The sequence below is a fragment of the Gambusia affinis genome, linkage group LG09 (assembly GCF_019740435.1).
Source record: "Gambusia affinis linkage group LG09, SWU_Gaff_1.0, whole genome shotgun sequence".
In the NCBI taxonomy this organism is placed as follows: domain Eukaryota; kingdom Metazoa; phylum Chordata; class Actinopteri; order Cyprinodontiformes; family Poeciliidae; genus Gambusia; species Gambusia affinis.
The window spans coordinates 633599-658388 of NC_057876.1; the positions used below are offsets into that span (position 1 = coordinate 633599).

The following is a 24790-nucleotide window of genomic DNA, read 5'->3' on the forward strand; positions in this document are numbered from 1 at the left end:
TTCGCTTAAGACTTGCGACTGATAATGATTTGATCTAACCTCTGCTGTCAGCAGCTGTGTTTTCATTGAAAATAAAATTGTGCAAATTGGAATAACTGGTTTTGTTTAATGGATACCAATTTTGAAAAAAAAAAAAACAAAAAAAAAAACCTCAATGGAGTACTAGAGAATAATCTTTTGTTGTCTGCTTTCACAGCCCACAGTCCAATGGTAACACTGCAGACACTGTGTGGGATCTTCCAAGACACAACTGTTTGTGGTTGGCCAATTGATTCTAAACTGATGCTCTATTTGGTAAAGGAAGGGACTTTGTGCTACTAAATATATGCTGTAATTCTTGTAATATATGAGAAATTTTGCATCTTGCAGGCATGTTGTATGGTTTCTGCCTCTGTAGAGCTATTTTATGAACCATTGAGAATTATAGGCAGCTTATGTAGGGTTAGGACTCTGGATCCAGAGGTAATAGGTGGACAAGATTCTTCACTATTTTTTATATTGCACTAAAATCTTCTGACAAAAAGTTAATATTTTGCAAAACTGCAATGGAAACAGTTTTTTGTATCATGATCAAGAGCTGGTTGTCAGTTGGTGAAAAAAACAGAAGACCACAGGAAGTGGTAAGAGGATGATAATGTTAACTTATCACATGAACAGAATTATTCAGATGTGGTTTTAATTGCGTTTGTTATCTAGTGGAAACACCACTGTTGCAAAATTGTGGGGGGTCTTTTTACATCGACAAAGTTTTGCACACATTTGTAATGGAAACACAGAAACTGTTCCAATAAACAATACTGTGAGGCATGACCTAAAGTTAGTAAAACCTGTACTGATGAAATATTCAATGGATGATGTAGCAGCACAGAAGGGAGCTGCCAACATGCTATTAAAGCAAAGGATCCCAACATTTTCCCCTACTGGATCATTTTACTCGTATTGACAGAAGACGAACTATATCACTCGTCATGGTTCTTTGGAACATGTGTGAATATGCAACAAAGCACGGGATGATACTAAGGTGAAATCTCGAACAGACCTGGAGACGACGGTGTGGATCTGTGCAGAGGTTATAATATTCCATACATGTGTGGACAAACGTTTCTCCAGTCGCTCCAGTGTTCAGATACATTTCAGGGCATTAAGTGAAACTCTTAAACTGATAGTCAGGAGGTGGATGCCAGTGACATTGTTCATGCATATCCAAACACCAGACCACCAGCCCATTGGTGGTCTGGTGGTGTTAACAAAACTTTTATTAACAAACCATAACTTATATGTTAATATAAATATGAAGGTCTAGTGTCAGTTTCACTCTTATAGCTGGAAAGGGAAAAAAAAACTTTTCCAAAAAATCATCTGAGGTTAAATGAATAAAAGAATGCTCATCATAATATTTTGTCATTGATCTTATCACTTGTCTCTGAGAGTAGTTCAGTTTGTGGTATCGTTTGTCTCTCTGTTTGGATCATTTCTGGATGCGGTAGACTCTTCATCATCTTGGCACTTCCCTTCTTGGTTCTGTTGTGATTGGTTATCCAACATCTTGTCAGTGTCCTCTCTCAACCCCTCAATTCCTTCCACCTGTGTCACCTTGCAGTCTCTAATGTCTTCCATCTCCATCATGTCATCCTTATCTTGACCTGGATATGACCTGGTTTCTCCTCCTGAGGTTTCCTTTCTCTGAGTCTGAGATTCACCAATAAAAATCTGTTCTTGCTTTCTAACAGTGGGGTTTGTTTCCTCTCTCTCTGATTTAAATCCATCTTGGGAGGCCTCTTCTTTGTCCACCATAGTAACAACAGAGAACTCCCTCTTGCTGTCAGGACTGGCTTTAACAATTGTTACACTACTTACTCTCCCTCCTTGAAGTGAGGACGGGCTGGGGAGAGTCAAGGGTAAACTGCTCAGTCTGTCTTTTAAAACCTGCTCAGATGAAGAGGCTAGATCTCTTGTTGCAACTGGAGACAGTTTGGGTGTCCTTATGATTCCAGGTCTCTTTTTTTCTATTCTTTCTTCAGTCTGTCCTTCTAGCTTGTGTTCCATCGTGGAATATGAACTTGGAAGTATGTCTCCATGTGTTACAGATCTCACAGAAGTCAAACTTTCTGACTTTAGGGTTGAACGTGGTGAGGCTGCAGTTGGAGAAGAACATGGGGGGAGTGGTGCTAATGGTTTGCTACTGGTAGCCTCTGTTATGTTTCCTAAGCTGCTTTTGGGGCTTGGTGACTCTGCCAGGGATGAGGTAGGCGTTTTTAATGATGAGACCGACGAAAAGGTCTTGTTTTGGAAGGAAGATGCAGGAGATGAACCTAAGCTTATCAAAGCAAGGCCTCCGCTGGCAGTTGGTTCTGGATCTGGGCTGGAACATGGGTCAGAGGAAACTCTTGCAGTTGTAAAGTCTTTGTTCCAGTGGGACTGACCAGTGGGCATAACAGAGGTGAAACCTGGAATTGGTGCAGGTCTGGCGTCAATGGGGGTTGAGGTCTGTAGTGGTCCAGGATCTTCAATCTTTAATATCTTATTGTCAACATCTACAGATTTCCCAGTTGAAACAGGCCGGGAGGAAGGCGCAGAGGCTCCTACGGCCATCTTTCCTTGTAGGCCAAGCCTGGAACTTTCCTGGGAACCAGAGTTAGAATTGGAGGATTTTTTGAGAATAGAAGTTATACCTTCACGCTGAGCTGATGCAGACTCAGTATTCAGCTTGGCAGCAGCTTTAGTACCACGCTCTGGATTAGTCTCTACACTCTCTGCCTGGACATTTTCCTCCAGCACAACCGGTGGCCGCTGAACAGCAAATCTAATCCCCCCAGTGTCTCTACCTACCCTCTCTTTTACTTTCAAACCTAAAGGATCACTGCCCCGCCTCAGCCCAAATATGGTCACACTCTTCTTCCTTTTCCCCACATTTGCAGCAACACCATTGGCACCATCTGAAGGCGGTTGGACTTCTTTAAACATATTCTGCAGATTGTACCCATCCTCCTTTCTCTCATCACTGTCTTGGGACTGGTCCAGCTGGTCCCCCGAAAAACCCAATAGGTTAGGACTTCCCTGGAGCTTCTTATCAGAGTGTGTCACCCGAAATCTGAGGAGATAATGACAGAGAGAACAATGTTTACTTTACAGCTCTTCATGCATTGAACTTGACAAAATGGCTAAAGTCTATGTTCCTACCTTCCGACAGAGAAGACGGTCTGCTCTCCGGGTCGTTGTTTTAAGCGGGGTGTCTTGCTCTGTCTGCGGCCCCTCTTCGCTTTGACCTGGGCGCAGAGGAGGCAGGAGTTGAGGTCGGCTCCTGAGTGGACTGTATGGAGATGGGGAGGAATGCCACTGATGGACTCCTTACGCAACCTGGATGTCAACATGCAAGATTATTGGTGTGCAATTTCAGAATTACTTGTTTTCATGAGAATTTGGCCTAAAATACTTCAAATGCCTGAGATTATTATGGACAGCAAAGACAAAGATCCAATATATGCATTTGTACAAACATAAGCAAATAAACAAAGCCGTTAGTTAGTTATACAAACCTGGAACCTTGGTCCTTGGAAAACACATAGTTAGGTTTCCACCTTTCGGATGTAATCCCCAGATCAATCAGATATTTTCACACCTTACAGAAGTTTACGTTTTTTATTATTTCATGAATTTGAAAGAATTGGTGAAGATGGTTTCTTTGTGAATTTCTTGGCAGAAACATTACAGTGAGAACACGGCTGGTGACAAGAATTATCTGATTTAATGCTTGATTGGGAATGGTCTGGTGTCTAAGCTGTAGCAGGTCATGCTAACAATATGGCAGTGTTTGGTGTTCAAGTTGCTGCTGAGTGATGAACACAATTTTTAGTAACAGTGTGGTCTTCAAAAACTGAGCACACGAAGTGCAAGGATTTTGACAAAACGACATTTGTTCGGTCAAACTGCCACTTCAGCCGATGATACAAGAAGGAACCACAGGACAGCTGCTCCTGGTTTCCTTCTGAAGAACCCAGATCTATCTGTCATGGATCCGGCTGGAACAGGAAATATTGGCTTATCCTCAGGGTTATTTGACAGGGAATGATGTTTACGTGTAGCAATGCTAACTGCGCTAACTGTGCTAAAAATAACTAACAGTCTAACATGTAACTGTAAATCAGAGTTTTTTATCTTAAATATGAAGTTGAAATAGTGATTATTTGATTCTCTGTGATTTTTATCCATCCATCCATCCATCCATTTTCTTTACACCCTTCTTCCCTAATGGGGTCGGGAGGGTTGCCGGTGCCTATCTCCAGCTATGTTCTGGGCGAGAGGCGGGGTTCACCCTGGACAGGTCGCCAGTCTGTCGCAGGGAAACACAAAGACTTACAAGACAAACAACCATGCACACACACACTTACACCTAGGGAGAATTTAGAGAAACCAATTAACCTGACAGTCATGTTTTTGGACTGTTGGAGGAAGCCGGAGAACCCGGAGAGAACCCACCATGCACAGGGAGAACATGCAAACTCCATGCAGAAAGATCCCCGGCCGGGAATCGAACCCAGGACCTTCTTGCTGCAAGGCAACAGCTCTAGCAACTGCGCCACTGTGCAGCCCTGTGAGTTTTATCTTTAAAGCTAAATAGTTTTGTCCCCTACACTCAACCGTTCTACCATATTTGTCAATTATACACAGTCCTATTTTCATGAGTTGCTCTCTAGTGTGCTGTTGTGTCATAAGCAGATCTTAAACTATCACAATAATTAAATGAATTAGAAAAAAAATGTTCATCATAATTTTAAAGAAAATCTGCTGCCATGTGCTCAGTGCTGGGTTAGTGTGTGAGCCTACCGTGGATCATGGTGCACACAGACGTTATGGTTCCCCAGCATCTCATTGAAGGCTTCCATGTTGGCTGCAGGAGACAAGATCACAAATCCACTGACTCAAACGACCTTTCTGACAAATTCTGAGAAAGTCACACGAATAGTAACGGGATACACACATCTGATCAGAAAAGAGCTACTTGAAATAAATGAACACCAGCATCGCAGCACGGAATAATAAATTCAGTTTAGCAACATTCAAGCTTTTGTTACCTTCATTTTCCATGATGCATTTAAGAATCTGCTCCACGGTGTCCTGGTTCTCATCGTTCTCATCTGAAAACACCAAAACAAGACATGAACAAATAAAGACAAGGACTCTTCAAAGACAGCCAGGTTTCATGCTGAGTGTTTGTGTCTGACTCAGGAGATTTTGTGAGTGAGATGGAAGGAAAAAAAATAAGAAAAATACACGATGAGAGATAAACAGATTCAGAACCAGCTGCACTCAGAACACTGGAAATGTCATTACGGTTCTCTCATAGCATGGCTCCCTCTACACTTACTGATCGGGACGGTGCATGTGCAACAACATCTGAAATACTTCAGAGTTTTATTACAGTAGAAAAACATTCAACCAATTAGTATGGAAAAATCTAACTGTTAATTTTAGTCCATATGGAATCTTTTCAGCGTGGAAAAGATTCCATATTTAGGAATAAATATTATCTCCAGGGACAAAATCACATCCAGGTCCTCTGCACAGATCCCATGTATATTTAACACATATTCATCTTCCGCTGCTATTTTTAATATTGCAAGTAAACAAAAGGAGTGTGTGTGTAACATTATAGTTTTGCCTCTGCTAAACAAAAGAAGTCTTTTTCTCGACACTCACGAAAAAGTTAATTATTCTATAAGAATTATTCAGAGTCCCAAACAGACTTTTAGCTTTCAACACTAAAGTGTCCACAAACTGAATGTTTGGATTTCTTTTTTTCTTTTTCTTTTTTTTTAATTTTCCAGCACCAAATGTTATTACATCTGTCAAAATGAAACAAGTGAATCTTTTAATGGTAGTGCAATATTAAAATCTATAATCTATTCCAATGCTTTTGAAACATTTTCACCACCACTGCCAACTAAAACTAATAAAATGATTCATATTTGCTTTTAATTTACCATTTATTGTTGTTAAAGTAACTTAATTTGAATAAAGATATTGTAAATAGAGTGTTTGATCCTGAAAAAATTGAAGTTGGAAACATGGTGTGCTTATTGTCCATGAACAAAATAAAGAAAATAAGAGTGTAACAGAGAAAATTATTTTTTTTAAAGATGTTTTCAGCAAACAGGCCTTTATATCTTTATACCTTTATATCTGCCTTTATATCTGAGCCTTTATACCTTTATATCTGAGCAGTGTTTCCCAGCAGGAACACAGTCCAACATTAAACTGCTGAAAGCTTGGAAACAAGCCTGTGAGCTGAGTGGGAGCCGGTCAGTGATGGAAACTAAATCTTCATTTGTCTGCATCTCTGAAAGTACAGACTTGTTAGCAAACAACTAAAATAGAATAAACCAAAACACTCTGTGTTTGTATTGTATGTATGTTTTGCTATATGCCCTGCACCTTCAGCTGATTACACCAAGAGAATGACTAATAACACAAGAAATCACTTAGGAAACATTACAACAAAATTAAAAACTGATTCCTTCATTTATCTTCTTCACTTACCATCTTCATCTTCCCCAAGTTTGTCCTCTTCATCCTCCAGGTCTGCGGTTCGGCAGCGGTAGCCCTTCTTCTTCAGCAGGTGGCAGATAAGGAAGCCCAGCAGACCCGTCAGGAAGAAGAGGAAGACCACTAGAAAAATGATGTAGGATGGGGGGTGCTCCCCCGCCCCAGAAGCTGCTAATTTAGTCATATTGTGGCTGAAATCTGAGAGGGAGACACGGGTCAAAGGTCAGTGCTGCCTCTGTCAGCTCTGTCATGGCTGCTGTCGGTAAAAGAACAACATGGTGATGAAAGTTAATCGTTGTAGAAACGGCCATTGAATACAAACTGAGAATAAAGGTCAATGATTGAAACAACACAATTTTTATTTTTATTAGAATCAATATATAATTAAAAATAAGATTCTGTACATTTCATCTGATAAAGTACTATTGTAGCTGCTGAACAGCTGGAAAGCAGTCAGTCTGTGTGTGTAATGAAGCTGCAGTGAATCTCTAAAGTGTACACACACACACACACGCACACACACGTTAAACTGTCAGAATGTCGCAATATAAAATGGAAACTGTGATAAATAATTTTTATTTATAGTCTTTACCATTCACCATGATCTTTTTACATGGTGAATGATAAATGTTTCTCCACATTCCCTCCAGTTTTTAAGACTTGGACGTTTCCAGGTTTTAGCAGTTTCTCCTACGTTGTTTTCTCTGCTTGATGCCAGTGATCTGACCAACATGGAGGCTTCAGAAATGAGAAGCTGTTCAATTCAGGTGGTGACATTTTTAGGGGTAATAGTTTGTTACAACTTAATAGAAGCTCTCTCTGTCTCTAAAAGAATGTTTCTCCATAAAGAATAAGGCTTGCTGGAACTTTTCTTGGGGAAAGAACTTCTAAAACTATGTTTACAGTCAGACTAGATCTGTTATAGGTCAAATGCAGGAAGCATTACACTTGGATCACAGTCCCAACAGAAGAGAAGTAGCCCAACCTCAACCCCTGAGTCTCATGTTTTTGCATAAGCCAACAAACAGACGAGCCTTACCGGTTTCACAGCCTGTCAGCGGCGGACACGCAGGACGTCAGCATGGTCACTGGAAAACATGCCAAAAACAAGACAGCAGAAAATCCAGTGAGATTTCGTCGGTGCTGAAAGTCCAATTGTTTGCATCAGATAAAAAGCTAGAGCCAAAAATGGAGCCGTGTGCCCCACCAGCCAGGACTCCCCCCAGCCACACCTTCTCTCTGCCTCACTCCACATGTGGAGGCACAAGGACAGAGAGAGGAGAGAAAGAAAATAATGGCCATCAATGGAAGAGATGTCTTTTATAAACAGAACACAATTCATATAGTCCTGAAATAAGATTAAACCAAAATACACTCCTATTTGCTGCCCACAGACACATTATTACAGTGTCACACACCTGATATCAGTAAATATCATTACATATGTAAATATAGATAATAAAAGTAGAGCAAAGGTGCTCATAACGTAAAGGAGTCAACATGTAAGAGCTTATCGGTGTTGTCCTCTCTGCCTCTTATCAGCATTAATAACAACCCTCACATACACACACACACACACACACACACACACACGCCCACACGTACAGTCATTTATCTACACTTCTTCCTTCTGAAATGTCTTCAGGGTGGCTGAACAGTGATAGTTCATATCATCAGCAAGCAGCTCTCCACATCCTCCAGAAGTCTGTTGCATAAAGACCATTTGCTCACTGATGTGCTGAAGGTTTGTCACTCTATTCAAAAAATATGTGCTAATATTCAATATTAGGGAGATTTTTACAGCATATTTTGAGAGTAAAACTTTGACTCCTATTTTTTGTGACTCCTACCTGCAGTTAGCCACAGGCTAGCTTGGACAAGCTACCTATTCATCCATAGAGCCGACACAGAAACATATCTGACCTCACTGCAGGTCGGCTTTAGTCACACAGAAATGCAAAGAGAGAGAAAGACAGAGAGAGAGAGAGAGAGAGAGAGAGAGAGAGAGAGATGTATTTGATCTTTTCACTGTTGATTTTTTGGGGATACTTTTCTTATGCAAGGATGTGGGAACAATTTCAAGGAAGTGACATGTGAACAAAAAAACAAGTTAGCTTGAAGGAGATAAGCTGCAGAAATGTAGTCAAAGTATTTCATAATTTATTTACCCAAACAGTGTCATGTCACTGTCAGTGTTTTCTCAGGCTGTCAGACCTTCACCCTCCCTCCATTCTGCTTTTGTAACCTCACTCACCAGACTCTCACTGCCAGGACTGACTTAACGTTTTTCCTGTCACAATCTTCTCCTGTGGTTCCTGCTACAGCTTACTGAGTTATATGGTGAAATGTTTTTTCTATGCAATCTGCAGTGGTAATACATACCACTTACTGAGGCATCACAACCAATGACCTCTTAGTTTCTGATAATGCTAACGTTAGCTTCATATTCAAGATAAATCAAATTCCTGGTTCACAATTATTTTTGTTGACTTTGGAATGCAGTAGATCTGATTTAAACCTAGAAGCTACACATTGACTTTATTTCTTATGAGGCATTGCTAAGTTTAAACATAGTCCGAATATTAAACCAGGAAAACTGCCTGGTCTAAAATTGGTTCGTAGAATTTCAGAAAGTCCACAATAAAGTCTGTCAAACATGTAAAAATGCCAGAAGTCATAAAAGTATCCAGCTCCAATTTGAGTTTATTAAATAAAGATTTACATGGTGATTTATGCTTTGTTTCCATCTACTGGTGGATGGAGAAAACACAAATTAAAACTAAATGTCACTGAAGGTTTGAGCTGTAAAGGCTAAGCACTGACAACAGGAAGCTGTCATGTTGGGCTTCATAAGAGGACATTTGGCCGTTGTTCAGCACGAATTGTGATTTCCAACAAGATCTACTGAACTCTCATAAACTGGCTGTGTGACTGAACTGAGAAGAAACAGAGCTGACAAAATATATCTGAGGCTCCAGAGGAGCATTTGTAGATAAAGTCATTAAATCTACAGCAAGGACAACTCAACCTGCCTCACATGGAAACGCTGAGCAGAAGCATACAGGTGTGCAGCTCATCCACTGCAGATTATGTGTCTGTAATTCGGATCCCAGCTCATTCTCCTCTTTGAATTAGGTCTTCATTTACATCTAAACCTTCCACTCATAAACCAAATGTTAGCATGGATGCCTATGGATCATACAGAGATTATGCAGATAGATATTCAGAACAGAATCCTGACTGAACTTTAACACTGTGACCAGTGTGGAAAACTCTACACTGATCACAAATGAAAACACAATTTAACTGGACAAAAATTCAAACCTACCTAAACATGGACTACTTTTTTTTTTTTTTGAAAGATTCCATAAACAGAGTTTATGATTTGTTAAGCTTCTTTTTGTCAAAATAGTGAAAAATATTTTTCTTAAAAACATGAGAATCTTTTTCGTCCCGTGGCCTGGACGTATCATGACATGTTAGACACTGACTTGTGTGTGATGCATTCAAGTGACCCTTTTCAACCACAGTGAAGTCATTTCCTGTTTTCTCAGAGGCAGTTAAAGGTCAATAACACAAACACACCCAACAGCATACAGCTTCAAAAGCATCCCATTAAAACACAGCACAGCGTCACATCCTTCTCACTCTGGCTGTCCTTCAGCCAGAGAAGGAAAAACAAACTTTAAATGAGGGAAATGCTAATTATGGAGAAAATTCATGTCCATGTAAACACTGAATATGGAGTTTTCATATAAAGCATTTTGTACAGTTTATCGAGTCAGCACACAGTCTCAGTTGTCTCACAAGCAGCGACAGGATGAGTTCTTTGTCTGCCTTGTATGAAAAGTGAAGCGTCAGCAGAGGAACAGCTGTTGTCCTCCGTCAGTGTGACTGGAATCTTCTCTTCTTTCTACGTCACGACTGTCCTGCAGTATGAATGCTGTTTCAACCAACGTCAGTTTAAGCTGCTGTCACACTGTTTCTGATCTTATTTCATATCACAATAAGAATACTTTAAAACCTCGGAGGGTAATGACATTGTTATATCAGCTCAGTTTAGGTATGCAAGTCAAAAATTGGTACTAGAACTTTCTGCAGGTCTTTCTGTGTGTCAACCTCTTGGTATTTCTGTGGTGTGTTTCAGATGTCCTGCCTCATATTCTCTATAAATATTGATTAGTTGTCCCACTGATTAATGGTCCATGTATAGAACAGGGTCCTGTGGGCTCTCGTTCAGTTAACGCTGATACAGTGAGATTATTTTGATCTTTTGGAAGCTTCCTGCAAACAATGCCTCAAACTAAAAGATGGAAAACCAGACCAGCTCATCTTTTCAGCTTTATCATTAATTGGTGGCTGAAATGAATGCAGGAATGAATCCAAAGTTGTTTTACGTATTGAACAGTCAGGAAACCAGGCTGTTGTAGATTTGTATTATTTTTAGATTGTTTCTTCTGAAATATTCTGAGGTTTCACAGTTGAAGGCACTGCACCATGAGAGTCATTGATTGTACAACATTCAGCTGAGACTAAATCATCTGCTAAATAATTATGTTTGCAGGCATGTAACACTGATAATCATTAGTACTGTGGAAGTTGTCCAGATGATATTTATTATTGATTGTGCTAATCCTACACAGTCCAGTTCTCTGCCAGTCAAAAAGCCTTTAACAGCAGCAAGCTGCAGAGCATTAGACTGAATGACTCACCCAGCTTCACAACCGACACTATCAGACAGAGGTCCAAAGCATCTGAGCAGCTTTTTAGATTTTTGTGTTTTACCAAAAGAAATGGAGATGAAATGCTCAAACCAACTGATGGCAAAACAACACGGTGTGTGATCTGCAGAGAGAAGGGTGACGCATTCACAGTCCCAGTTTGTCGCTGCTGACAGAGACGGCGTGATGACTCAGCACCGTCACGACCTCCACAGGATCTCCTCTCTACAGCAGCAGCATGTTGCTCAGCAGGAATGCAGACATGCAGTAAACTGGAGATGCAGTGAGTCAGCTTTAAGAACACATGCTGTGTTTGTAAGCCAAACAGACGAGATCACAGTCATCAGCAGAGCTTTGCAAATATGTTGAGTCATTGTTTATTTTTCATTCTTCCATGTTAAAACGGTCCTGAACATCAGATCATTAACGTTTCTTCTAAAAGCTTCCAGTGGAGTTTGGCTGTTGGTTTCATTCACTTTAAGTCCAGCACCTGGTCATAAACTGACAACACTGGCTCCTACATTCTCCAGGAGAGAACCCTGGCCAGACTTATTCAAGAAATGAACCCAATTCAGCTTAGAAAAACATCTAGGGACATGAGGCCACAGTCCCCGCCTGCCCACGGAATGACTGCAGCCAGCCGGATTTCATTTTTCAGTTCACAGATTCTCTCACCATCAAATTTGATAGTATTATCAGCTTGTACTGACTCAAATTTCTTGACCTTAAGGTTGTACAAGGAGATGAATCTGTGGTCTTATATTTCTCCAGAAATTTAGGACTTACTTTCTGCTTGGAATTTCAGCCCACTTTACTCAAATAAAGGACAACTATGAGAATGCACTCCACAAATCTGAAGGAGGCTCATCAGGCAGGAAGCCTCTGGAGAATGAAAGCCACAAGTCATAATAATGGGGTTTCCCCACAAGACATCCAGGGGCAAAACAAAGACATGCAAGAAGCTGTTCTGTTAATATAAAACCATTAAAAAAAAAAGATGTTTTAGCTTACATGTAAAAGAAATAAAACTAAAATAAGACAGACAGACAGACAGACAGACAGACAGACAGACAGACAGACAGACAGACAGACAGACAGACAGACAGACAGACAGACAGACAGACAGACAGACAGACAGACAGACAGACAGACAGACAGACAGACAGACAGACAGACAGACAGACAGACAGACAGACAGACAGACAGACAGACAGACAGACAGACAGACAGACAGACAGACAGACAGACAGACAGACAGACAGATAGATAGATAGATAGATAGATAGATAGATAGATAGATAGATAGATAGATAGATAGATAGATAGATAGATAGATAGATAGATAGATAGATAGATAGATAGATAGATAGATAGATAGATAGATAGATAGATAGATAGATAGAAACTTTATTAATCCCTTTGGGAAATTGTAGTTCCCATCTTCCACACAGACCACAAATACTTAAATTGCTTGAATTGTTTTGCTCCTTTTTTTTATTTCACTGACAGCCTAATCCTACCCATACATGGTGGTAAAAGCATCATGCTTTGTTTTGTTGGGGTTTTTTTAGCAAGGACAGGGGAGAAAGTCGGGCTCATTGTGAAGATGGAAGGAGCTAAACGGAGGACATTTCTGGCTCCTGTTACGGCCTTTTCCCACTAGCTCATTTCATAGCAGTGTGCAAACTATTGCTGCAGGTTACTTACAGCTCAGATGTCCCATGCTGCTGTACCAAGGAGTGTTAGGCTTATTTATTTAATTGTTTCCCAATTGGGTAGGATCAGACAGACTGTAATTCTCTGTTAATATCTATTTTATACTTTCCATCTCAGATGCCTGGAAATAAAAAGTGTAACTGAAACTACTTCTGTTATGGGAAGAAAAACAAATTTGTTGATTAGTTTTAAAACCAATGAACTCTGCAGTAAGAGGGAACTACGATGCCAGAAAAAAAAAAGATCTAAAACGTATTCACAAGAGATTTTGTTATGTTCAGTCAAATCAGTGCTGGATTTTTTTGTAGTTGTTTTTCTAAACTGACAAAAAAGCTTCCAACATTATATTAAATGAGAAAGCTTTACAAAATACAACTCGAGAGTAAAGAAATAGAAAATTGTGTTTTACCTTTGCAGACCTGGCTCCCTCCATCACGGCCAGTTAAATTATAAGAGCACATAGATCTCTGAACCTGCAGTACCGCCTCCATTCAGTCCCTTTGCCAGGGCATAAAAAGGTTCCACAAGCAGCTCAAACACTGGCATGAAAAGAAAATACAGAAACGTTTGCTCACCAATCAGAGGACTGGCTGTACTGTAGGATGTGTCCTAATGCAAATGGATCCCTGTGTGGTTTGAAGGCACTGAGCCACAGTAAAGTATCAGACCTGAGCACAGCGCCGGCCGTGACGGTATGCTGAGACTTTAAATGTGTCTCAGTCCAAACCGACGTATTGTAAAGGTTTTACTCGGTTGCGCTCCATGTTGACACGATTGCTTCACATTACCTCTGTACACACACCAGTGGCACGTCCATGCTAACAATGCTAACTCTAAATGGTTTCCTGCTACCAGGTCAGGTTTCTCATGACTTTTCCCTTGAGATTTGCGGCGCTGAGGTGCAGAAAGACAAGTTTAGACAAGGCGAAACAGCAGCCATAATGAAAAACCCACAGTAGCTTAAACACAGGAAGTCATTTTATGACTGGGTCACACCCAGCATGCCAGACGCTGCTCTCCAGCCACCACACACACACATACACACACACACACACTAAACTTTAACTTCTGATGGAAATCAAAACCTCAGAGGTGAAAGTGACATTTTCTGTCTCATTTAAACATCCTACAGTGGCTGGATGTTTCTAGGTGGGTCGGTAGGAACTGATACATGTATGGTTGAATTTGTTCTCTTCATTCTGTTCCTAAAAAGATGTACTGTAATATCATCATTTTCAAATATTGGAATAATATTTATAATCACAAAAATCCAACAAAAGCAATACAAGGTACCTGACATGGGCCTATGAGTTTTATATACAGCACATTTACACATTATACATTATATATTCATTAAAAAAAGAAACAAAAAAGATAACATAATCCAAAAGAATGCATTCAAACAGAAAATGCATTTATATAGCTGTAAAAATGATGTAACATTTTTATTATTGCAGTAAACAATGTTTTATATAACATTGGGTTGTTATTTTGATTTTCAGAAATGACTTAAGGTAAAAACTGAAATATGTATGTAACCCCTGACCTCTGTCACAGGATGTTGACAGATACCTGACTGTTAGCTGGCTGAATGTCTTTCCTACTGAAGGTCGTACCCTCCAGTCTGGCTGGTTAAAGTAACAAGAGATAAACTTCAATTACGTATTAACATTTCATCTTCAGGCATACAAGACAAGTTAATTTATTAGTCTCCCATAGAATAAATTTGTCTAGGAAGCAGGGGCAAAAACTGCAGTACAACAATAAGAACAGCACGTCCAAAATGGACAATAGCCGTAAATAAATACAAAAAAGCAAAACATATATAAAATCACACATCAGATCAGTAGAACATCCCCATAACCATTTCCAATCACATATAATACATCCTCTACATGCTACTCTAGATCACTGTCTGTCTGTTAGTCTGTCCAGGCCCGGCAAGTCGGCCATTTATCAGGCTAATGGAGAGAGATACAAATGAATGTTTCAGTTATATTTACATCAAGGAACCCTGTACAAATAGATCTTTAATCCCTTTTGCTCATACAGCATTTTATGAAAGATCACTTTTATTTTTGCAGCATCAGGTCTCTGCAGGAACCGGCAGATGAAGGTGTGGTCAAACTGTTGGTAAAGCTAGCGTGTGAGACGCTGCAGCCTGCGATCAACAGCAGTAACATGAGTACCGTCTGATAAATATTTGACTGACTTCCTGTGGGAAGTCTGTGATCTCTGCCACTGCAGCTCCACCTCCCCCACCCTTCCTCCATCCAAATCACCATATATTGTCATCTGAACGACACTGAGTTTCACCACTATTCTTAGCAGCACACTTTTATGGCCATCAGATCAGATTCACAGTAACTCAGGGCAAATATGAACGAAGAAGACTAAATGACTGAACTACATCTAGAGTTGTTTCAGCTCTCTGCAGCTAATCCAGAATTCAACAGAGGTCACAGGAAAACAAAGGTCACATTTGTCCTGTTTTGAAGTCCCTGTGCTGATTACAGCATCCAACGACCTTCACAGTCATCCATTATCTCAGTCCTACACAGTTAAACGGTTTATGTTTACTGTACAAAGCATCCTGATCTATCAGGTTTTCTGAAAGAGACATTTTAATAACAAACCCAGCAGTGAGTCAGTGTTCTCATATCACAGCCCTGACCTGTGGAAGAACCTTCCTCCTCCTGAAGAGCAGACAGCAGCACAAACCATCAATGTTTTATAAGGGGAACTCAACACTTTCTGTTAGTTTGAGATTTAGTTGAGTCTTTGTAATTAAGATTATGTGTTTTCATCTTAACTGTATATCGGCAGTTTTATTAGTCATTTTTTTTATCATTTCATTTTTAGATACTTCTGCGTTAGTTTTGGGATTAATGACATCTTACACCTTTAAAACAAATCAGCAAAGCTGCTTTCAGTCCAAGAGACAAACCCAAAGTTAGAATCAGATTCTCTTAAGATCGTACTGTCAGTCAAGTCAGTCTGAAAGAGCAATCATTGCTTATTAATATTTATTTATTATTTAATTTGAGAGAGTTAGGTTAGGCAGAAAACCTACTGCTGGCTGTCAGAGGTCCAGTCAGCAGTACAGCTGGAGGATCTAACCCTGGAGAAAGGAACATTCCTTTTCCTGATGAAGTTCCATGGATCTGCTGTGAATCATGGATTCTCTTTGCCACAAACATATTATATTTTTGTACTCATTACCTCTTGTTTTTATGTAAAGTAAAACACTGTGTTGCTCCCATTGTGCAGAAAAAAAATGTTGCTAAATCTTGACTTTGATGTGTACTAATTACTACATCAAAGATTTCCATTGCTATTATTCACATTTCTCTTAATACAAACAATAGTTCCAGTTGGAACCTTTGTATTTTTGTGTTTCTGGCAGGCCTGTAAATCTGACGCATAAACAACGTCCTGGAACAGGAGTGAAGGGATGAGGAAGCAGCTTCTCTTGGCCCACTGGGTGTTTGATTATGCTTTGAAAAACAACCCGATGGAACGCTGGAAAAGACTATTGTTGTAATCAAGTTCTGCTAAAAGGAGTTAGCCTTTCAGCGAAGCTATGCTCAACATGTTACAGCAGCTCAGGCTAATGTCAAATAACAAATTAAAAACAAGTATTTTTGTTCTGGAGCTCATGTGTCTATTCAATAATTTAGCAGCAAATAGACTTTTTGAAATGAGAATGTAGCTTATTTTGTTAATAGTCTATTTTAGTTTTTGATTAAAATCTGAATAATTTCAGACCCTCCAGTTAACTTGAGTAAAAATGATGATTTAGTAATAATCTAATGCATGACTAGCTGTTCTTTGGCAGGTTTGCTGTCAGCTGATGCCTGTTGTTCTGTTGGAAACACACTGCTCCGTAAAACCCCTGTTCATTTCTCTGACAACGTTGAGTAGGCTACTTGTTATGAGGTTATTCGAACATCTGTTAACATCATATCAGCCAGAAGCAAATAATCTTGAGCTGATATTTGCCCTGAGTGAGATGATCAAATATAAACAAAGCTGAATCTACCAGTCAGGTCAGTCTGTCCTGTAATGACTTTGGCATTAGATAATAAAATAAGCACAAGCTGCAGAGCGGCAAACCCCGGGCTGCGATCGCTCTAGCGGGGTTTACTTCCTCCTTAGGCATCCATAACAAGTCCCAGGTCCTTCCAGCAGTATACCGTCACCTTATCACCGCATCATCACCCTGCTTCACTCGACCCCCAGGGGCTATGAGCCGGTGATACCGCGGCCCCGGCTCTGAAGGTTAATGACTTGATGAAGCAGTTTATCAGGACAGAGACGCAGCTGCTTACCTGTCACTCAGGTCCGGGCTGGCCGCTCCCTGGGATGCTGCCCATGGCTGCAGCCTCTGCCTGCGCGGAGGCAGGGAGCCGCGGCTGTGCGTCTGCTGGGGAGGACAGGGGGGCAGGAAGCGGGGAGGCATCTGGATGTGAGCTCCGGGCTGCTCTGGCTGCAGACCTGCGGATCCAGACAGAGTCGGCCAGGCTGCAGCTTCGCTTCAGATCTGCTGCGGTCTGGGCTTTTATAAATAGACTGCTCCCTCCCCTCAGCTGCTCAGGGCTTCGTTCCTGCGTGGAAAACAGAAGGTAATTAATTGATTGGCTGCAGCATCAGAGTCATTCCCAGATCGGTTTAATAACAATATCTGAGAATCTTTGGAATGTGATACCTCAATGTTTCCTAGAGATGTCAAAAATAGTAGCATAATTATTATTATTAGAAGAAGATAAACCAAGAGCTGGGATTATTAGTACTGTAAAGTCAATGTCACTTGAAGGTGCTTGTGAACTTCACATTCTAACAGTGACCTAAAAAAAATTCAATGAGCTTGATGTTTTTATTTCTTGCAGGTTTTTTTGCAGTTGATTTCTTATGGGTCAAACAGTTTCATGATGTGATGCTGAGGAGTTGGCTGCATGTTGGCGCCCAGCTAGAATGCAGCTTCTGCAAGTTAACAGATTCTTTCCTTTCATGCATGAGGCTGCAAGATATCAGAAAATCTTCTGATGCCAATATTACATTTTCTTCTTCCCTCTGCTTATGATCTGTGATTTTATCACTCTGTGACCTTCAGCATTTTGGGCAAGGTCATCTGTGTCCAACGTGACACTTTCTCCTACTGGCTGCATGTCAGTTCATACAATTGAATTATTCTCTAACAATACAATTCAAATTCAGTTTATTAATATCAACTTACAACAAATGTTGTCTCCAGGCAGTTTACAACAAATGTCATTTCAATTCAATTAAATATACATTCCAACTGATCCCAGTTATCAAAGTCATTATCATTAAGCTCAGTTTATTATTCAGATTAGTTTAAAAAGTTTCTATCTAAGATTGCATGGAGTCATTGCCTTGCAGCAGTCAGTCTTCCTGGACCAACATGTAGCAACAACTGTTTGTGTTGTGTCATTCACTTTGCAGCAATCCCTTAAGCTGAACATGCATGTAGCAACAGTGGAGAGGAAAAACTCCCCTTCAACAGGAAGAAACCTCCAACAGAACCAAAACGTGGCTCAGTACCAGTGGCCATCTGCCTCAACTGACTGGAGGGTTTGAGAAGACAAAGCAGAGACACATGAAACTAAACGGATGAACTGAGAGGAGCTCGTTGGTGAAAAGTAAAAAGTTAGTAGCAGTAGTTGTTGGCAGCATTCTCTGAACTGATGCCAAACGGAATGCTCAGACCGCAGGTGCAGCTTCTACTTAGGAAAAAATAACAGAGAAAATACAACTAGTTAAAAGACGGACTAACAGTAAATGATGCAAGTTGAAGAGTAAGATGAAAGTGAGAAAAAAGTGGTCAGATTGTCCTCCAGCTGCCGTCTACAGCAGACGTTCCACTGAATGGAACAAAGCAGATTCTTGAACCATTGGATTGATATGTTCATCATCGTGTTGGGAAGACATTTAACAGGAAGAGGAGGACTGAGATCTTCAGTAAATAAGGCTTTCTTCTTGCGTCTCTCCTCAAAAATGTTGATGCTCCTCTAAATTGTCCTATCAGTCAGTGTTAGGATGGCCCTTAGCGGCGGGTTTACAGAGGAGTCTTGAGGCAGAGAAATAGTGCAGACCAACCAGGTGTTTATTTTCCAACATTTAACATGGAGACAATCCTGAATGCAATGGCCATGGGTCTTAGCAGCAGCCACACCAAACTAACCTGCAATGTGGCCAACATACAGGTTTTTATAGTCCCTGGCTGCTCCCATTAACAACCCCACCAAGAAACAGGGTAGGACAAAATACCTATATATACAGACAATCTTAACAAAACAACTAAATCTTCAACATAATCATAACAACACTCTTCATTTTTAAGCTGCCCTTTCATTTCTAAAATACCTTTCTATAAATATAAATTCAATCATTACACTTCTAAAATACATAGTTTCATCGCTCCCCCTCTTCCATCTGCATTTGGTCTCTTCCGGAACCTTTATAAGGTGTTCAGGCCCCCGGGGAATCTTTTAGCCTGAACACCCTGCAGAGGAAGAGACAGAGGTAAGCCATTTCTACAAACATTTCAGTTTATTTCAGACAGTTACAAAACCCATCCATTTGTTTGTTTTATTTTAACAGGACACCATCAGTTCCAGCTGAGGTGCCACTGGACAAAACACAAACAATAAAATACTTCAATTTGTATTTGTCTCCTCATTCAACCCCTTTTAAGTGTTTTTATACAAGTAATGAAAACCTTCATTACATTTCCTCCCCCCTCTCCAGAAGCTCACAGTACCTCAACTTTCAGGAATCCTAGACAAACAGTCAGCTGCAGTGTTGGTTTTCCCAGCCTTGTAATGTACAGTGAAGTTATATGGTTGCAGAGCGAGGTACCATCCCGCAATCCGTGCATTTGCATCTTTCATCCGATGCAACCACTGGAGGGCCCGGTGGTCTGTTTCCAGAAAGAAATGACGCCCCAGCAGGTAGTATCTCAATGACTCGATGGCCCACTTCATTGCTAGACATTCTTTCTCCACCGTTGAATATCTGGTTTCTCTGTCCAGAAGCTTGCGGCTCAGAAACACGACTGGCTTCATCTCTCCATCCACTTCCTGCAACAAAACTGCCCCAAGACCCACCCCTGAAGCATCTGTTTGCAGTGTAAAGGACTTCTCAAAATCTGGGGTGTGCAACATAGACTCTGTGCAGATTGCTTTTTTAAGATCTTCAAAAGCTGTGTTGCATTCCTCAGTCCATTGGATCTTATTTGGGGACTTACCCTTCGTCAAATTGTTTAGCACAACTGAGCGTTCTGCAAACTGAGGAATAAACTTCCTGTACCATCCAACCAGGCCCAAGAAGCTCCTCACTTTCTTCTTAGTTGTAGGTACAGGGAAATTATGAACAGCATCCACCTTCCCCGCCTGTGGTCTAATCTTGCCAAAACCAATAATGTAGCCTAAATAGGCCACCTCCCTCTGGGCAATGGCACATTTCTGGGGGTTGATGGTTAGTCCAGCTGCTCTGATGCATCCCAACACTTGTTGTAAATGGAACATGTGGTCCTTCCATGTTTGACTGAACACGACCACATCATCCAAATAGGCTGCTGAAAAGTCTGACACATCCCTCAAAACATGGTCCATAAGTCTTTGAAAAGTGGCAGGCGCTCCCTGCAGACCAAATGGCATCACTTTAAAATGATACATACCAAATGGTGTCCTGAATGCAGTCAGCTTGCGGGCCTGCGGTGCGAGTGCCACCTGCCAGTAACCTTTACTTAAGTCCAGTGTAGTAATGTATCTTGCACCTCCAACTCTTTCCAACAGATCATCTATTCTGGGCATAGGATATGGATCAAATTGAGACAGAGAATTCAGATAACGAAAGTCAATACAAAATCTCAGTGAACCATCTTTTTTAGGTACCAGAACCACAGGGCTGCACCATTCACTGGTTGATATTTCAATGATGCCAAGTTCCAACATAAAGCTTATCTCTTTCTTCAACTGTGGCACCAACCGCTCTGGAATCCTGTAACTCTTCTGCCGAGCTGGCGCATCCTTCTTGAGACAGATGTCATGTTGTACCAGGTCTGTAAAACCTGGAGTCTCTGAAAAGAGTTCATGATCCAGCAGAGCAGCAACCTCATCCTGTTGGGCTGCTGACAGATGAGACAGATCAACCACACTGAGTTGTGTTTCATTGGAGGGCAAAAACTTCTCCTTCACCTCCTCGTCTTGCACCTCACAAATCAAGAGCTGCGACACTGGTCTCTGACGCACCTGAAATTCTTTCAGCAAATTCACATGAAATGTCTGATGTTTTTTCACTCTGTCAGGCATAAACAGTTCATATGTGACCTTACCCACTTGTCGAATCACTTCATATGGGCCATGCCACTTGGCAAGCAACTTGTTATCTGAGGTTGGTAACAGCAATAGGACCTGCTGGCCTGGTTTCAGGACCCTCTCTTTAGATTTCTGGTCATACCACCTTTTCTGGCTTTGTTGTGCTGTCTTCATGCTCTCCTGTGCCAGAGCTGTCATTTCCTCCAACCTCTGTCGCATCTTAACCACATATGCCACGATGTTCTCCTCCGCTGATTCAGGGTGTTCCCAGTAGTCCTTCAGGAGGTCCAATGGTCCTCTCACTTGGCGTCCATAGAGAAGTTCAAAAGGTGAAAATCCAGTTGAAGCCTGTGGGACCTCTCTGTAGGCAAACAGCAAATAGGGCAACCACTGGTCCCAATCTGCTCCTGTAGTGGAAACAAACTTGCGCAGCATGTTCTTTAAAGTCTGGTTGTATCTCTCAACAAGCCCGTCCGTTTGAGGATGATAGGGGGTGGTCTTAATTCCCTTCACTCCTAGCAACTTGTAGACTTGTTGCAACAGCTTAGACATGAAGTTTGTTCCACAGTCTGTCAAAACCTCTTTAGGTATCCCTACTCTGGAGAACAGTTGTATCAGACAGTTAGCCACATTTCTGGCTTTCACACACCTCAGGGGAAAAACTTCAGGATACCGAGTTGCATAATCACATATAACTAAGATGTACTTGTTGCCTGCTGAGCTTCTCTCTAAGGGACCCACTACATCCATCCCTATTCTCTCAAAAGGAGTGCCAATAATGGGTAACGGCTGAAGATGGGCCTGAGAAATGTTTTTCCCTGAAGTGAGTTGACATTTAACACAGGACTTACAGAAATGTGATATTTGCGTATACATTCCTGGCCACACAAATCTTCTGGCAATTCTACACAGTGTTTTCTGAAATCCCATATGTCCAGCCCATGGAACTGTGTGTCCCAGATCCATTACTCTCTCTCTGAACTGTTGTGGTAAGGCCAAGGCCTCTACATCCCCTTTACACTGATACAAAATTCCCTGTTTTACTACATAAGTAGCTTCATCAAGAAATCCTGCTGTGCCCTGTGTATTTCCTTCCACCTCTATGACTTTCTCAAACCAACCTTTTAAAGTTGGGTCCTGTCTCTGAAGCTCACCCACATTAGCTGGAAGATTAACATCTAGCAGCTGGAACGGTTTAAAAGTGTTATCTGTTTGCCTAGCAGAACCTCTCATCTTGTCCCTCCTTCTCTCAGCCTTGGTTTTATAAGGTTTCATTGGTCCCATTTCCCATACTTCCTCAAAAAATGGTAACTCTCTCAAGGTGTTTTGAGCACTTTGAGCCCTTGTAGTGACCATGTTGTGTCCTGCAGATGTCACTTTACATGGGTACTCCATGGTTTGGGCTAAAAGAGCATCAGTTACTTCCTGTGATGGAAAGTTTTCTGGGTGTGTGGGCATCAGTAGTTTGTGAGGATGCAATTCTGCTTGCTGAATGAGGTCTGCAATAATGGGGACATCATTACCCAGAACAACAGTATAAGGCAGCTTTTCTGCAAGAGCCACTGACATAAAAAATGTGTGCCCTCCCACAGTCAGATATATGTCAGCCATTGGATATTCATGTTTATCGCCATGTATGCAACTTATGTAACATTTCTCTTCCGTCCACCTTTCTCTAGGTACTAAGGAAGATAAAACCACAGTCTGAAACCCCCCAGTATCTAGCAAGGCTGTCTGTCGCTGCCCATTAACCAGAACTGGTGCAGTACAAGCAGCATCATGAAAAACACCTGTAGTGGGTCTGGGGACTGTGCAAAACAGGGATGGCTTAGATTGATTAGTAAGGGGGCAGAAGTACTGAGTGTGGCCCAGTCCATTACATAGATAACACCTTATGTCTTGCCTGCCAGAACGAAAAGGGGAATTCTTAGCAGAATCAGGTTTATATTTACTAGAGGAAAGTTGCCTACCACTAGAAAATGTCCTGTTCTCCAAATGACCACCACCCCGTTCATCCCCAAAGGACTTACTTTTGTGGGCAAAGTTGGAGTCTCGGCCAAAAGAGCGGTGTTTCATTCCCTCGTCTAGCTGCCGTGAAGACATCAGCCAGTTGTGCTGCTTTTTCTGCTGTCTTTGGGTCATGCTCACGAAGCCACACCTCCAGTTCAGGGTTAACCATCCTCAGGAACTGTTCCAGGATCATTGTCTCTGCAATTTCTTTTATTGTTGCCTTGTCCGGTTTAACCCACTTGAAAAACATTTCTTTGAGGCGCACATACAGTTCTTGTGGAGTCTCTCCAGGAAGAATGTCCAAAGAACGGAAACGCCGACGATAGGTTTCAGCTGTAATCTCATACTTTTGCAATATGGCCGCCTTCACTTTGTCATAGTCTTCTGAGTCTGCAAAATCCATCAGAACATAAGCACTTCGTGCCTTGCCAGTCAATAGGGGAATTAGCCGGATAGCCCATTCTTCCCTTGGCCATCGACAAACCTGGGCCATTCTTTCAAAAGTGGTCAAGAAATGTTCGATGTCATCATCAGGTAGTAGAGGATGTAGCTTAGGTTCTCTGTGCATGCTGAAATCCCTCTCAGGTCCAGCATCCGAAGACAGTTGACTTGTCCCCTCTCCTGGATCCTCTCTGTCCTCTTGAGGCCGCAGTGCTCCTGACTGTAGCTGGTCACCTCCAGAATCTTGCCTCAGATCATACACTTGTTGCTGTATTTGATGAAACTGATGCTGCATAGATTTCCATCTATGGTCTTGACGAGCAGCTTCTTTTGCCAGCTGTTGGTCTCTCACTGATTGAGACTCAATGAGCGATTTCACCAAATCTGCAAGCTCCTCAATCTTCTCAGGGTTGCTGGGTGCCACGCCCACCTGATCAGCAGATGATTTTGCTCCCTCATCAGGCTCCACCTGTTGGTCTTGCTTCCTCTTTTCTCTGTCTTTCGTCATCCTCAACTCCACTTTGTGACTCCCACAGCTTCTGACACCACTTGTTAGGATGGCCCTTAGCGGGTTTACAGAGGAGTCTTGAGGCAGAGAAATAGTGCAGACCAACCAGGTGTTTATTTTCCAACATTTAACATGGAGACAATCCTGAATGCAATGGCCATGGGTCTTAGCAGCAGCCACACCAAACTAACCTGCAATGTGGCCAACATACAGGTTTTTATAGTCCCTGGCTGCTCCCATTAACAACCCCACCAAGAAACAGGGTAGGACAAAATACCTATATACAGACAATCTTAACAAAACAACTAAATCTTCAACATAATCATAACAACACTCTTCATTTTTAAGCTGCCCTTTCATTTCTAAAATACCTTTCTATAAATATAAATTCAATCATTACACTTCTAAAATACATAGTTTCATCGCTCCCCCTCTTCCATCTGCATTTGGTCTCTTCCGGAACCTTTATAAGGTGTTCAGGCCCCCGGGGAATCTTTTAGCCTGAACAC

General features: G+C 41.4%; 1 protein-coding gene across 3 annotated transcripts; it reads right to left on the reverse strand.

The window, feature by feature from the left end:
* Positions 1-90: 90 nt before the first annotated feature.
* Positions 91-17655, reverse strand: rell2 (RELT like 2). 3 transcript variants are annotated; one of them, XM_044126823.1, is made up of 7 exons: positions 17312-17655; positions 7583-7631; positions 6538-6741; positions 5073-5135; positions 4825-4888; positions 3181-3357; positions 91-3091 (listed from the first exon to the last, which is right to left on the reverse strand). In XM_044126823.1, the coding sequence occupies exons 3-7, from the start codon at positions 6725-6727 to the stop codon at positions 1435-1437; spliced, it is 2151 nt and encodes a 716-aa protein (XP_043982758.1). In that variant the 5' UTR covers positions 6728-6741; positions 7583-7631; positions 17312-17655; the 3' UTR covers positions 91-1434. The 3 variants fall into 3 exon arrangements, with proteins under 3 accessions (XP_043982758.1, XP_043982759.1, XP_043982760.1); XM_044126824.1 differs by having other exon boundaries at positions 6538-6799; XM_044126825.1 differs by lacking the exon at positions 17312-17655 and adding an exon at positions 13390-14305.
* Between the last annotated feature and the right edge of the window lie 7135 nt (positions 17656-24790).